The 16,459-nt window shown below is 40.0% G+C and overlaps 1 protein-coding gene across 3 annotated transcripts in view; it reads left to right on the top strand.

Annotated features, from left to right (window-relative positions):
- adamts6 (ADAM metallopeptidase with thrombospondin type 1 motif, 6) overlaps nucleotides 1-16,459 on the top strand; it is a 75,865-nt gene that overhangs the window by 50,771 nt on the left and 8,635 nt on the right. For all 3 annotated transcript variants that reach the window (XM_084935859.1, XM_084935860.1, XM_084935861.1), the window contains 5 exons: nucleotides 6,845-7,008; nucleotides 7,721-7,859; nucleotides 9,674-9,803; nucleotides 13,450-13,654; nucleotides 13,738-13,914. In XM_084935859.1, coding sequence (XP_084791985.1) covers nucleotides 6,845-7,008; nucleotides 7,721-7,859; nucleotides 9,674-9,803; nucleotides 13,450-13,654; nucleotides 13,738-13,914 — 815 coding nt within the window. The remainder of the gene's footprint in view (nucleotides 1-6,844; nucleotides 7,009-7,720; nucleotides 7,860-9,673; nucleotides 9,804-13,449; nucleotides 13,655-13,737; nucleotides 13,915-16,459) is intronic.

The following is a 16,459-nucleotide window of genomic DNA, read 5'->3' as shown; positions in this document are numbered from 1 at the left end:
GTGATAGAAGTTTAAGGTGGAATCTATCTGTTGAGACTTTGGTCCTAATAAATGCTGGATAGCCCACTGATTTCATGACCAATTGGCTTCTCTTGCAAGCACCATAAGCCTGACATTTCTGATTCTAAGTTAGGTATATTTAACTGAAACTATATTTTTAAATATATTTAAAAATCCTCATGCCTTCAAAAGATTGGCATTTGAGGAAAATGCATATAGAGTGATTAAATTGACTGCTGTGAAATTTCTTAAAATTGCCCATGCTGTCCACTTTAGTTTGTCCTTGTATCTGCAATGATAAGGAGCTGTAATTTGCCTTATGTACTAATTTCTCCATGATAGCTAGAACTGTGACTGTTCATCTGTTTTATCAGCGAGATAAAAGGAAACACTATTACCTGCATTTGCAAAGGTATAATTTACATGTGGATCTGGATTGCTTTTGTTGAAATTAAGAGAAAGGTGGTTTATGGGATGTAGATTCCAACAATCTTCTGAAATAGTCTAGCTAATGATCATAAGTAGACTGGTAACCAGGGCTGGACTGGGACAAAAAATCGGCCCGGGCATTTTGACTAGAAACTGGCCCACCAGGTATTATAGGAAAAACCATAAAGCCTTTCAATGAAAGAAACGCTGTTGTGACAGTGATGTACACTGTCTTGTTGGTATACAGTGGCTTGCAAAAGTATTCGGCCCCCTTGAACTTTCCCACATTTTGTCACATTACAGCCACAAACATGAATCAATTTTATTGGAATTCCACGTGAAAGACCAATACAAAGTGGTGTACACGTGAGAAGTGGAACGAAAATCAGACATGATTCCAAACATTTTTTACAAATAAATAACTGAAAAGTGGGGTGTGTGTAATTATTCAGCCCCCTGAGTCAATACTTTGTAGAACCACCTTTTGCTGCAATTACAGCTGCCAGCCTTTTAGGGTATGTCTCTACCAGCTTTGCACATGTAGAGACTGAAATTCTTGCCCATTCTTCTTTGCAAAACAGCTCCAGCTCAGTCAGATTAGATGGACAGCGTTTGTGAACAGCAGTTTTCAGATCTTGCCACAGATTCTCGATTGGATTTAGATCTGGACTTTGACTGGGCCATTCTAACACATGGATATGTTTTGTTTTAAACCATTCCATTGTTGCCCGGCTTTATGTTTAGGGTCGCTGTCCTGCTGGAAGGTGAACCTTTGCCCCAGTCTCAAGTCTTTTGCAGACTCCAAGAGGTTTTCTTCCAAGATTGCCCTGTATTTGGCTCCATCCATCTTCCCATCAACTCTGACCAGCTTCCCTGTCCCTGCTGAAGAGAAGCACCCCCAGAGCATGATGCTGCTGCCACCACCATATTTGACAGTGGGGATGGTGTGTTCAGAGTGATGTGCAGTGTTAGTTTTCCGCCACACATAGCGTTTTGCATTTTGGCCAAAAAGTTCCATTTTGGTCTCATCTGACCAGAGAACCTTCTTCCACATGTCTGCTGTGTCCCCCACATGGCTTGTGGCAAACTGCAAACGGGACTTCTTATGGTTTTCTTTTAACAATGGCTTTCTTCTTGCCACTCTTCCATAAAGGCCAACTTTGTGCAGTGCACGACTAATAGTTGTCCTATGGACAGATTCCCCCACCTGAGCTGTAGATCTCTGCAGCTCGTCCAGAGTCACCATGGGCCTCTTGGCTGCATTTCTGATCAGCGCTCTCCTTGTTCGGCCTGTGAGTTTAGGTGGACGGCCTTGTCTTGGTAGGTTTACAGTTGTGCCATACTCCTTCCATTTCTGAATGATCACTTGAACAGTGCTCCGTGGGATGTTCAAGGCTTGGGAAATCTTTTTGTAGCCTAAGCCTGCTTTAAATTTCTCAATAACTTTATCCCTGACCTGTCTGGTGTGTTCTTTGGACTTCATGGTGTTGTTGCTCCCAATATTCTCTTAGACAACCTCTGAGGCCGTCACAGAGCAGCTGTATTTGTACTGACATTAGATTACACACAGGTGCACTCTATTTAGTCATTAGCACTCATCAGGCAATGTCTATGGGCAACTGACTGCACTCAGACCAAAGGGGGCTGAATAATTACACACACTCCACTTTGCAGTTATTTATTTGTAAAAAATGTTTGGAATCATGTCTGATTTTCGTTCCACTTCTCACGTGTACACCACTTTGTATTGGTCTCTCACGTGGAATTCCAATAAAATTGATTCATGTTTGTGGCTGTAATGTGACAAAATGTGGGAAAGTTCAAGGGGGCCGAATACTTTTGCAAGCCACTGTATATGTATTAATCCAATAAACTTAAACCTACACCATCCTCCCTATTCTGGTATTCTAATCAGTACTTAGCCGAAACCCAAAGACTGCTTTGTCGAGTTAACCTCCTAAACTATCTACAACACATGGTGGAAACCTGAAATTAAGACAGAGAAGACTAGAGGTGAGACATGATCATTACTGAATATTAAAAATAATAAATGACAGATTTAGTGATATTTTCATAAACTATTTATTTACCACATCAATGGCAGGGCAAATATTTTTTCTAACATGGCAAATATTTTTTCTAATATGGCAACTTTTAAAAAGTGAAAGGAGACAGAAAGACAGGTGAGAAAGAATAAAACTTAATTGACTTTTTGATGGCATTTTACACACAGTACTGGTAAAGTATCTAGAAAATGTGGGAAAATACTGGCATCATATACAGTACTTAGCTACTTCTGAAGAAATTATGATGGGACCCTGAAAAAAATTACTATGTACAATAATGGATTTCTATACAGTTTACATCAAATGAAAACTTTGGTTGTAAGATTCAGATAATTATTTATTAAAAGCGAGACATTTTAAATGAGAATAAGAAAGAAAAATATTTCTTTGTGCCCCCCTTTCCCTGTTAATGCCCTACCTGGCCCCCTGACTTTACTAGACCCGCCAATGCACAGTTACCAGCTGTCAGCTACTTAGAAAAGGATCCTGGTGTTATTTGTCTCTCAGAAACAGTTCATAACTTCCCTTCAACTCATTCATGTCACCTAAAGGTAAAGCTGTTTCTCCATCACCTGTTCAGCTCTGATGATTCAGTAAGGACATCTCCTGGTTTCATCTTCATGTTTCCCTCTCACCACATATCCAAACCGATATCATGACCAACAGCTTTTACAGCTGTGGCTCCAGCAAACATCAGCTAATACTAGAAAGTAATATTAAATAAATTCTAACAACAGCTTATCAAGCTTAAGTGCTGCTGTTGTTTAGCGCGACCTCCGCTGGTTTCCTCTATCTGGCACAAAGTTGCCGACAAAAAAGCAAGAGAGACGGGACTTCCGTCAGAAAAGCCGATCAGCTGATCATTAATCAGTTTCATGATTGAAGTAGCAACAGGAGAGGGAAGGGGAGAGAATGAGAGAAGAAGAGGCAGCTGTGCAGCATAAAGACGCAGAATAGCTCCAGCGTTGTCTTTTTTTTTTATTCTAGCTGAAGTATCGGACAAATCGCGTTCCTTTTCACCTCAATGCGAAACGCGTAATATTTTCTCTGAATACGAGACGATTCTGTTCTCTAATAACTAACTTTATGAATAAAATAAAAACACCCGCCCAGAAACTCCGTCATTCTAGCTAGTACGCAGTACGAGTTATTGTAACTGACTGTAAAAAGTCAGCACAACAAAAATAAACTATATCTAAACTTGGTTTATATCTGATCCAGATAGACTGCAATTCATAACTTCTCACCTGGAGTTCAGTTCCCCTTATACTCGGCCGGCGGCCGCCTCGGGTCTCTCCTCCTCCTGTCTCCCCTTTCCCTCATCCACCTGCTGGCCTCCACCACTTGCTCATGTTACTGAATCTGTGGAAGCTCCGCCATAGCCACCACCAAGCAATTGAGTTATTTTTACACATCTGCCAGCATCTGGCCAATCCACCACCTTTCATTGTTTATACCATTATGTAAACAAACCCAAAAAAAACATCGGCCCATAAAAACGAAAAATCACCATCAGCCGGGCAAATGCCCAGTATGCACGATGGCCAGTCCAGCTATGCTGGTAACCTATAGTTACCTGCTAAATCACTAACTGCTAGCACTATCACAGCATGTATGTTAGCATCAGCATTTTAATGTTAGCACTGATTCAAAATCACCACACTTACTGCTGGTATACAGCCATAATGTTTCTGAAATATATTCAGTGCAACAGTTCTAACTCTGGAGACTGAAATGATGTTAGCTCGTTGGTTGGCTCTTAAATTCATAATATGCTACTAGGTTAGCGGTGGTATTGCAATGATCTGGGGTCACTTTGCTGCTTCAAAACCTGGAAAACTTTCTGATAGAACTGATGGAACAATGAATTCTACTCTCCACAGAAAATCCTGGAAGAGAATGTCTGGCTATCAGTTTATGCCCTGAAGCTAAAACACACTTGGATTATGCAAAAGGACCATGATCTGAAACACACCAGCAAGTCTACCTCTGAAGGGCTAAAAACAGAAAAAAATGAAGGCTATATCACAGCAATGTGAAAGACTCAGTGCTACTAATGGCAAATGGTTGATTTCATTTCTTGCTGCCAAGTGTGGCATACCAGTTATTCAGTTATTGAGTTTAGGGGGCAATTATTCTTTCATACAGTGGGTTTGGGTAGCTTTTTCCCCTTAATAAATAAAATCATAATTTGATAACTGCATTTTGTGTGTACTTGGGTTATCTTTGTGTTATATTAAAATGTGTTTGATGATCTGAAACATTCAACGGTGACAGATATGCAACAAACTAATAAATCAGGAAGGGGGCAAACATTTTTCTAGGTGTACCCTTTGCCATTCTTCTATTGGTAGCCTACATTGTTAAATAATCAAAGCTGTTTGGTTTTGGACACATCAATTGATAGATATGTACTCAAATGCTGAAACGAGAAAACCTATACGTCATAATATTCTGGATAGCTGATGAAACTGACATCCCACCTTAACACATCTTGACTTGGCCTGACAGGATATACTAAGAAATTGTAAGAAAAATGAGATTTTATCTCTCTAACAGACAACTTCTGAAAAGTTGCTGACCAGTGCAAACATTTGGGTCACAGTAAAAAGCGCCTGGCTTCTCTAAAAGCTGATTAATGGGCATGTTTTAACAAGCCTATGAGGTAATTTAAAAATACCTAGCAGCTCTTCTAATGAGTCCTTAAAGACTCCTCTAGCCTGATAGAAGATTTTTAATCTGTTTCAAATCATTGTTCATTTTCATGGAGAAAATCACCTCTTCATGGAGCCAACATCATTTCATGGCATACCTTTAGAGCATCAGTAAGGTTTTTCAAATGATCTAATTTAATTTCTTCAAATTAATGCAAGATCATTAAATTTTAGAAAACCTGTGGGTAGCTCCGTGACCTGTCTGTATTTGTAAACAGACTACAGGTTTCTGGCACAGCTCCACCTGCTTCTAAGGTGTGTGCAGAAGTGCAGAAATCTGAAGAGGTTAAAGCTCTAAAGAAAACTTGTTGTATGTAATTTTATTGACTCATGGCTTTCTTCAGAGTCATCTAATCTGACCATATAGAGTCACCAGTATAGTTTCACAGCCTCCCTAGCATGGACGTAGAATCTTGATCTTGTTTTACTTTTAATCAATCACTTTAAGCCTTATAAATCACTGCAGTGTGATGACTTGGCATTTTGCAATGTCATCCTGTTTCCTATTATCTGTTCAGTTCTGTGTCAACCACATTTCTAGTAATTGCCTTGTGTCTTTGTCAAGAACAAAAGGAGGATCCCATCATTTAATGTCCCGTCGCCTAATGTTAAGACAAAAACAGTCTGAGACCACACACCCCATACAGAACAATCAGAAAAAAACAGTTCAATTAAGCCACTTTTTGATTAAAACGAGAAAGACATCTGACTGTGTGCTGAATTTATAGGGGATGCTGTTAATGGAGGGCTTAAGTTATACTTTGAACCAGAGACCAGATTTACAGGGCCATGGTGACAGCTGCCTGGTCCACTGGGGTTATGGGGGATATGATGTCTATATATCAAAGTTTAAAGAGTGCAGTTTTGGCTGTTGTGTTAGACTTGATCTATTATTTACTTTGTTATGCAGTTCATCTGTGACCTCAATGATAATGATAATATTTTTCTTTTGTAGCATTGTCTGAGTCCTTGCTATTTGGGTCAGCAAAGTTAGCATTTAAAAAAAATCTTTATTAAGTTTTAGTCAAACAATATAAATATAAAGACTTGCGTAAACTGCACTGTTCAAATGTCACAATGCCCACAATCAGTGCCAGATGTGTTGAAAGAGCATTTCTGGAGCAAGAGATTGTGATATGATTAAGAGCAGTAAACTATTGTTCTTCGAATCTGCGTGAATGCTACAGAGGGGGAGATCTGCAGAGTGTGAGCCAAGGAGTCAGAAGAGTGAGCGGTTGGATTGTTTCTCCTCAATTTGGCCCCATTTCAATGCAGAGAAAGTGGATATTTTCAGATCTGTTGTGCTTGGAGACCAGCTTTTGTTTTGACAACCAGACAGAGTGGTATTCATGAGATTCGTCCAAGCTTTCACCTGAACTGTGCTTTTCTTCTCTTCCTAAATTAGATGCATATACGTGTCGGTGCACGTGAATGTCTTTCTTGGCAGCATGAGTCTGGTTCTGCTGAGTGTGTCCAAATAGCGAGTTGTCAGTGACTTTTTGGGGTGCGGCTGAGGATGATGAAGAAGACAAACAATGGCAGTGACATCAAAACAAATGATTGTCTCCAGCTACTGTTCCTGTCTGTTTTTGATTTCAGCATTCTGAAAACTTTTCTTGTCATCTGAATTCCTAGCTTTGAAATCTGAAGGGGATGATTATTACATCAATGGAGCGTGGACCATTGACTGGCCCAGGAAGTTTGAGATTGCAGGGACAGCCTTCCACTACAAGAGACCCTCTGATGAACCAGAGTCTTTAGAAGCGTTGGGTGCTACCACTGAAAATCTGGTTGTCATGGTAATATAACATTTCATTTCTTCCAAATCTAGTTCTTACATCATTTATATGACCATCATTTTATTTTGAAAGTCTGTTACAATAGATGCTTCGACAAAAACACTTTTTGAACACCAAACATTACAATGACCTGTTTTTTCACCATGAGCCTCATAGAACATCAAAAAAAAAAAAAAAAAGAGTTCGTTCTCTCAAGTCCACTTTAAGGCTCTTTTCTGAGCTATACAGTAATCTCTTACACCCTTCCAGAGAATATCAGCAAGTCCACATAAAAACAGGGAAGTCATCAGTGATAATGGTCATGCGCCTGATTAAGGCAGAGATGACATAAATGACATGAAATGGAGGAACTGAGGTGGAGGTGTGGCTTGTAGAGGCAACAACAACAACTATATGTTTGCTGAACCAACTTAAATAGGACATTTCAGATCAGATTGGCCAGGAGGATGTCCAGAAGGTGGCGAGCTATTGTTCTGGGATTCCTGTCTGTGGCTGACTTAGACTAATACGATGCCTGATCTGTTGATACTTGGTTATTTAAAAAAGAATATGCAGATGAATAGAAACGTGACTTGAGTTTAATGTTTGCACTGCTCATCATCTGTTGTTGTCTATATGAATTGATGTTTGCTAGCACATGATACCAGTGAGTAACACTTATAGCTGGTTCCACAAATTATTTTATTTATTTTTTTGGCTGATGCCCCTTCAGGTCCTCCTTCAAGAGCAGAACCTTGGAATACACTACAAGTTCAACGTCCCCATCCAGCGCACAGGGAGTGGTGATAATGAGGTGGGCTTCTCCTGGCACCACCTGCCCTGGTCTGAATGCTCAGCTACCTGTGCCGGAGGCAAGTCCACCCTGTAATCTTTGATGACAGACTTTTTGTCTGTGCTGGTACCATTGCAACTACCCTGTGCTTTTTATGTTCTCTGCTTGGCCTCTGTCAAATGTAAAACTAGTGTCAAAGAGCTCCGGGGTGCTCCGTTTAACCTATTAAATGCTTATTTACTTGTGTTTTTCTTTAGCTTAAGTACATTTTATTATATTAAATTAGACCATAGCTACTCTCTTTTAATGCTCACAGCATGGTGGAAAATAGTTACATTTTTGCATCTGTAATGGTTCCAAATGCATCTTTTAATTTATTATATTTTGTAAAATGCTATTAAGCATACATTGGCACAAACCATGTAAAGTAATATAAGAGATTCTGGAGAAAAGATTAATGTCTGACATTCTACTGAGCTATGATGGTCAGTTGCCTTTTTAGCACTCCAAGCATTTTGGTGTTAAATACCATAACATGCTGTGGGTGTTTACATTCTCTTTAAATATTTCTAACCATTTTCAAATGTTTAAAACTTTATATCTTGTGTGTTATTCTGTAAATCTTCCCCAACCAATATTTCCACAAATGCTGAAGAACGCTGTGCAGAAACCCAGTATCATAATTTGAGAATGGTTTGCCAGAATCATTACCCTGGAGATTCAGCCCTCTAATAAATTCAGTATGTATATTTTAAATGATATAGCCAAAGTAATGAATATAGCGCAAATTATGTGAATGAGCTGCTCTGCATAGCTTCTGCTTTACCAGTGATGGGGTAGAGATGCAGCTGCTCTTCCCAGTCGCCTGTCCTACAAACATTCAGAATCAGAAACCACAGTGAAATGTTGACTATGGCCTTAAGAATGACTAAACCAAACCTTTTAGTCCAAAAGCCATGGGTTTCATATAACAATAAATAGTGTTTCTTCCCAGTTGTCAAGCGTGGCCTGGAAGGGTTTGTAATATTTTGTAAAAGCATGACTGAATAAGCATGTGGGTTCTTCTGAGGAAGGATTTCCAAGTCCAGACCAGAAAACTATTCCTTAGATGGGGAAGTACCCATGGCTTTCCAGCATCATAAACATGCCTTTGCATTGTTGATCCAAATGATCTAATTTGTGTCTACTGTGTGTGTCTGACTGTGCAGAGCTTTAAATCATTAAAATGTTATTTAATCATACACCTATTCAATAGTGCTAGCTCAGCTAATCATAAAGTATTGTTCAATATATCACCACAGTGAAAAAAAATCAGTGAAAACCACCTTTTGACAGCCTTTCAAGTGAAACTTTTCTACTATTCCTCTAAACTGTATTTCACTTCAAGCACAGATGTGTGGATTTTCTATACTACACACACACACACACACACACACACACACACACACACACACACACACACACACACACACACACACACACGCATCCATATCTCATTACATCTGCCAGACAAGTCTGCTGTGGGATATGTCCCAGGAGGGTCCAAACAGACCCCTTCCTGGTTGGTACGCATGCAAGCGCACACACAAAACACATGCAGCATGCGCGCACACACAGTGGGAGGTGTGACACTGATACGGTAGCCCTCACTCTTTCTGGCAGAAGCCAAGGTAAAGAGCTCTCTGCTCTGTAAAAGTGATTTGCCAACATATCCTGCAAAGAATCACGAATTTACATGTCTGGATTTACTACAGAATGAAAATGATCCCATCTCCGCTCTTAACACGGTGCACGACACCACGGCTGGCAGGCTTCTGTGTCTGCGAAGGCGTTTTAATGTGCCAGATCAGCTGAGCTCCATGCTGCACTATTGATCAGTGTTTTCTCCTGCAGGTTCTCAGAAGCAGGAGTTAGCCTGTAAAAGGCTGGACGACAACTCAGTGGTACAGAACAACTACTGTGACCCAGACAGCAAACCTCCAGAAAACCAGAGAGACTGCAATACTGAGCCGTGTCCTCCAGAGTACGTAATACTCACTCATGATTCTTCTCTTAATGAGATGATTACTTTTGTAAAATCTGTCAAATGTCTGAAATTAGAGAAAAATGATGAACAGAGTGAGTGTTACAGGGCCCAAGTAGAAGGTAACATCTCTAAATTGCTTATTTTGTCTCAGAATCACAGTACAGTGATAAAAAATTCAGAGAAAAGTTGTTACACTTAATAAAATTCCTTCTGTTTTTATCTGCTTATCAGGGTTTGGGTCATTAGGCCAGCAGCGGCGGCTCTAGCATTACTATAGAAACTTCCTTCTCACCCGCTACCCCCTGCAGCATATTTAGGTTGTTAGTAGTCTGAAACAAGAGGTGTCTGACACAGATGCCCTTACTCCCTCACCTGGCTCCTTTAAATGCTTTTGAAGAATTCGGTTTCTCCTGCTTGTGTCTTATTCTGTCAGAAGGTAAATTGTAAATCTACAGCTTAGACCTTAGGCTTAGCTCCTATCATCATAACAGATAGTTGCACAGTTGCACTGATCCAGCCATCAGTCTTCCACTAAGTTGTTCCTCACAGAATTTCCTGAAAGAAACTTGAAACCAAAGGAAAAAAAAATGTAAATATTTTGATTTACAGTGTTGTTTCAGCATTAGGTGCTCTACTCCAACTAGGCTGCTTGGTATATTTGATGCAGTATGTTTTTTATATAGAGAAAGAAACCATTAAAACTAGTAATTGTAATATTTCATATATAAGGAAGTGAGAGTTTAGAAAAGTAATTATTGATCCTGAACTGGGTGGAACAGCTATGCGATGCAACTTGTAAACAAAGACATGTAAAGCAAGATGTGAATACCAGGCTAAAGTCCAAAGTGTGAATTTTTTACTCTTATATTTCCTAAACTACTAAATTGGCATGCAAAAACAAATTAATTAATCTATTTGCCTAATTTTCTAAAAATCTTTAATGAAAGATGTCAAATTGCATAAGTTCTTTGATTTACTGTGCTTTAATAACAATGCAGAGAGATAAATACTCATTCATAAAAATAACAATTGTAATTATAATGTTATAACTGAAATTAGTTACATAATTTGTTAATTAAGAACGCAAAGGATGTTGACCATGGAGATGCCAGGCATGAGGAAAACAGGAAGATGACAATGATGGTGTATGTATGTAGTGTGAGAGGATATGCAGTTTCCTGGTTGGACAAAAGATGATGTTGTGAGGATAGTGAGGACAGTGAAAAAGTGAGATGGAGGCAGATGATCAATGGTGGCCTGTAGCCAAAAGAAGATGAAATATTGGAAGACTGCAAACACTGTAAATATTGGGAAGTTGAGTTCTTCATTATGTCATTGCGTGGCTGTTTTTGTGCTCAGTTTGGTCTCTGTCCTTGGCTTTTCCCACGCTAGATCGCATATTAGCATTCAAGTTAACTCATCTCCGGTGCTTATTCTAATTCTTCATTCTGTGTTTAGTTCTGACTTGAAGGAAATTCTGCCCAGGATACAAATGTTATTGATTGTTTAGTTGCGTACTGCTAACTTACGTTGGTCATGATGTGAAACAAATGCAAATGGAGTGCATAAAATGTGTATAGATGCTAATCGCTGTATTTGTGATGATGTTAATGCAACGTTAAGTATGTATTTGCTTACCTTTAGCTCTGTTTTCGGTCTCATCCCACTAAATGCTTCGTTATGTGATCAACTAGTTGGTAACTGGAGCACTACAGGGTATGAACCCAAAACATTTTGCTGAAACATGTAGGGGCATCGTGGTGGCACGGCGGTTGGCACTGTTGCCTCACAGAAGGAAGAATGAATGGGTCTCCGTGGGTTCTCTCTGGGTACTCCAGCTTGTTCAGAGACATGCACTTAGCAGGGTTAGGTTAATTGGTGATATGAATGTGAGTTTGAATGGTTGTCAGTCTCTCTGTGTTAGGCTTCAACAGACTGGCCACCTGTCCAGGGCGTACCCCGGCTTTCGCCCTATGGCAGCTGCAATACGTTCCATCCTGGATGGATGGATGCTATAATGCTTTTTTGACAAGGTAGTTCTCTGTAGGTTCATCATTTTGGTATGATCAGGATCTTTTGCATTACGTACTAACATTTAATGCATTGTTAATATAAAAACAATAATGAAAACACAGAGTATAGCAACCTAAGTTAATGTTTTCAAAAGAAAAAGCCTCCATAAAAATGAGACTGACTCATGATATTAATTCGCCTTCAATGAGCCCTAGTTGTAAAATGTGTTTGGAAGAAAATAATAAAATAAAATGGCCGTGATTTATAACTTCATATGTTAACTATTTTCAATATCTGCTTCATGCCAGAAATAAGAGCTCTGAAAATGACCACCTGTGTTTGATTGTTTTGGCATCCTTACCAAACCTCGAGGGGTAACACACATGTATACAGGTGGAATATGAACTTGTGTTTGGTGGCCAAATGTCTGTAAATCCCTTTGCTGTAGCTGGAAGAATGGCCAGACTCACTTCAATAATGTCTGGAAAAAGAGGGATTAAATGCACCAGGTTAATTAGTTTCAGACTAGCTGACAATTATTTGTATATGAGAGGGAGCGCCAGTGTCTTTCAGCTGGGTGTTAGCCAAAAAAACTGATAGTATTGTAAATCTACTGTATCAGCGGTAATTTGTTTTCATATGTTCAGACTGCAGTCTTGGGTAATTTATTTTCACATCTGTATTCAGTGGTCGCAGACTTGTGGTATCGCATTTATTTTGATTAGTACTAGAAGGCCGTGGCAGTTCGTGTGTGTGTGTGTGCGTGTGTGTGTGTGTGTGTGTGCGTGTGTGTGTGTGTGTGTGTGTGTGTGTGTGTGTGGAGTTAGAGCGCTCATGCGGCATTTGTGTTTGTTAGGAAGGCGAACACTCCTTTTGCAGCGTCAGGAAAGGCCGACTAAAGGAGACCATGTAAACACAATTGTTTTAGAATAGCCCAGGGTTTTATGGGCGCCGGTAATGAAAGCTAACACAGATGTTTGAACATGTCGTTAATTCTGTATACATTCCTTTAGATGATGTAATATCTCACAGGCTGGATGTGTTTGGAGGACTGTTGTCTGTGCAGTTTTATGATATTAATTCTAAAGTCTGGAGGGGGTTGAATATGACTGGGTCTAATTTTCTCAGGTTCTAAAGCTAATCATCCTGACATGGCATAGCACTAAAACGCACTCCCCAGCATTAGTTACCTGTCAGCCAGGCAGCAAGTTTAAACTTCTTTAAAAAGTGTGTAATTTCTTGTGGTATATAATTTTCTTTTATGTTGATGAGAATGGATATTACAGCAAATATTACAAAAGACAGCTTTCAAAATATTAAAACGGTTATTTAATAGTCTTATAAAAAAAAAACCCATAATACTTTATGCGCTTTCTTTTTGTCCAGTGATACCACTGTCTTGTGTGTACATTAATTTAAAAAAGCCAGGCTAGGCCACTCAGTTGCTCTATCTATCTATCTATCTATGATACTGCAAAGTATTAATGTTTGATGCCTTGGAGTAGTTTGCTTCTTTACTATAGTCACATTGCCAAGGAGGGAAAGTTATTTAATGCGTGTTTATAGTGAGTATAACCTCGTGAAATCACTTTACAACAAAACTGTTAGCATTGGTTGCTCCATCCTCCAGATGGTTTATTGGAGACTGGTCAGAGTGTCCGAAGACGTGCGATGGCGGGATAAGGACGAGGACAGTCCTCTGTATCAGGAAGATTGGTCCCGCTGAGGAGGAGACACTGGAGGACACTCACTGTTTGACTCATCGGCCTATCGAGAGAGAGTCCTGCAACAACCAGTCCTGTCCTCCAAAGTGGGTCACTCTGGATTGGTCTGAGGTATGGCCAGTAATAATAAGTGTTTTTCTGTAACTCATTGCACTGTCAAGATATGTGTTTAACACTTTTCCTTCCCTCTGTAGTGCACACCTAAATGTGGTCCTGGCTTTAAGCACCGCATTGCCTTGTGTAAGAGCAGCGACCTCACCAAGACCTTTCCGCCTGCCCGCTGCTCGATCCATAACAAACCTCAAGTCCGAATGCGCTGCACTTTAGGGCGCTGTCCTCCTCCTCGCTGGATCCCTGGTGAATGGGGACAGGTAGGACCTTGTCTCTCTCTAACTTCTTCCACAACAGTATGGCGGTTAATCCTACTGGCATGTTTAAAAGACAAAGTTTCCACAGATAAAACTCCATGTGTAGGTGAATGATTTGTATCATTTACACCTGGATGAAATACTGGGGATTCCAATCAGGCCTGTGACGCATGTGAGTGCATAGAGGCTGTGTTTCTGTTTGTGATTCCAAGAGTTAAAACAGGCCTGGAGTATGTGATCGGCAGCAGTAATATCTTCTTGGCTGTTTGAAGTTTATCTGCACCCCAGACCAGGCCTCTCTGTCACTTCCAGGAACAGGGTTTTGAGGAAGACAGAGGAATAGAAGTTTTGGGCTCACCCTGATATGACTTAGTATGCTCTGAAAAAGCTGCTCAACACTTTACAACACAGCTGACTCATATTGCTGAGAGGACGCCAAAAAGTCGTGCGTCAGAGATAGTTGTATCTACAAAAAGTATGGCTTGTTATTTTGCAGGATTTGTTAGTAACTCAGTGTACAAGTGGAATTTTAAACAGTGTGCTCTGATGTTTAGAAGGCAATTGTGCAAGGATTGTGTGCTCTGTTGAAGGTGATGTCATGGTTTCAGCTGTGCCGATCAGGTCAGAAGTCAAAGGTTGAGAGTCTGGCAGTTTAAGTCATAGCTTTCTGGGTTCTTTTCATATCTGCCACATGCCCGTTAACACACACAAATATCGATAACACACCTTTACAATTTAGTCTGAGCCGTAAACAAAGCAGACCAAAATGTTAACCTCAACATAAGTTCATCAAAGGACAGGCTTCTTGCCATGCTGAGCCAAGGTTAATACCTCATAGACCAACAGCTGGAGTCTGCCCTTACACAGCGCTTTCTGACACACTGTAGAAGTGTGTGTGTGTGTGTACTCTCTCCCCCACCTATTCTGTTTTTCTGGCTGTAATTACAAGCTTAGCCTCCACTACTCTCGTCCCTCTCTGGCCAGCTGACCCTCAAAGTGCCAGAAAGGGGGGATTGTTGCCAGCTACCAAGATCCCAGTCTCCCAGGGCAAAAGGTCTCCAGTTCAAATCCCACTAAAGTTGCACCACTGACGTACGCCATCTGTCATAGCTTGCAGCGGGCCCTAATAAAGACTCTCTAATTGGGAAGGGATGACATGCAGGCTCACTGATCTAAGGCAGCCAGAGAGAATCTGTGAAGGTGACAGAAAGAGGTGGGGGGTGACTGGGTTTATTTCACACACTCGTATATGAGCACACACACATAGTTATGGCTCACAGGTGTGTTTTTTCTCAGCCTTTCCAGCATCGGCTCAGATGAACAATTCCATTATAGAGTCGAAAGTGTGCTGGCACCTACACCTTTTGTTTTTTATTAGTTTTACTAGTTTGTTTCTGTCTGTTTTTTTCCTTCTACAAAGGAGATTAGCGGCTGCCCACAAGGCCAATCTCACTTTTTATAACAACTAGCATATAAAGAGGCAGGAGCGCATTTTGTGTTTACCAAAGCAAACGTTTTATGCACAAAACAAATTTACAGTTTTGTAGGTGTAGTTTGAGCGGTGGGACATTAATATCACATTAATCTTTGTTGAATTGCAGCCATTTTTAATTTGGACAATTTACCGTATTCATAAATAAAAAACTCATACTTCTTGGAGAATCTTTCAGGCTTCAGGCTTCCTGCCTGAACCTAATAGAAATCACTAAAAAATGGGATTCGTCCTTTGCGATTACTTTGCCAGTCCTTTACTGCAGTTTCTCTTTTTTCTTGGGTCATTTGATCTTAAGTTTGCCAAAAAAAAATAAAAAATCATTCAATGAGAACTAGTCTCCCAGCACCATTAGACAAGTCATGCATGTCAGTGCGTAACATTGATGCAATATGTTTTGGAACATCAGTTGTTCAATGGCTTTTATTTGCTCTCGTTAAGTGTTTTCATGATTTCTTTGTTTATTGCATATTTGTCACACTTGAATGTTTTAAATCATCAAACAAATTTTATATTAGTCAAAGATAACCCAAATAAACACAAAATAATTTCTAAATTGTGATTTTATTTATTAAGGGAAAAGCTATGCAAACCTAGCTGGCTCTGCGTGAAAAAGTAATTGGATCCCCCCCCTTTTTTCTTTTTTTTTTTTGGAAAGCTGGGCTCAGTTTCACCAGCCGAACCCGTGCCTGATCACTGCCAGACCTGTTGAATGAAGAAATCACTTAAATCGAACCTAGGCTCAAAGGTCTTAGAAAACAACACATCATGCCACGATCTCAAGAAACAGCTGAAAACAGAGACATTGAAATGCATTTGTTTGGAAAGGGTTACAAAGCTGTTTGTTAGGCTTTTAGGCTTTAGGACTCCAGTGAACCACAGTGAGAGGCATTATCCACAAATGGAGAAAACTTGGAACAGTGCTAAATCTTCCCAGTAGTGGTCAGCCTACCAAAATTAAAACATCAGTGACACAAAAGAACCCAAAATAAAACAAAAAAAACCCTTCAAGATGCCTCATGATTCATGTCTTCATGATTCAACAACAATAATAAT

This window comes from Perissodus microlepis, chromosome 7 (genome assembly GCF_051167445.1).
Source record: "Perissodus microlepis isolate ML-2025 ecotype Zambia chromosome 7, ASM5116744v1, whole genome shotgun sequence".
Lineage (NCBI taxonomy): Eukaryota > Metazoa > Chordata > Actinopteri > Cichliformes > Cichlidae > Perissodus > Perissodus microlepis.
The sequence above is the reverse complement of the archived record's forward strand: the minus strand, read 5'-3'. Positions and strand labels throughout refer to the sequence as shown.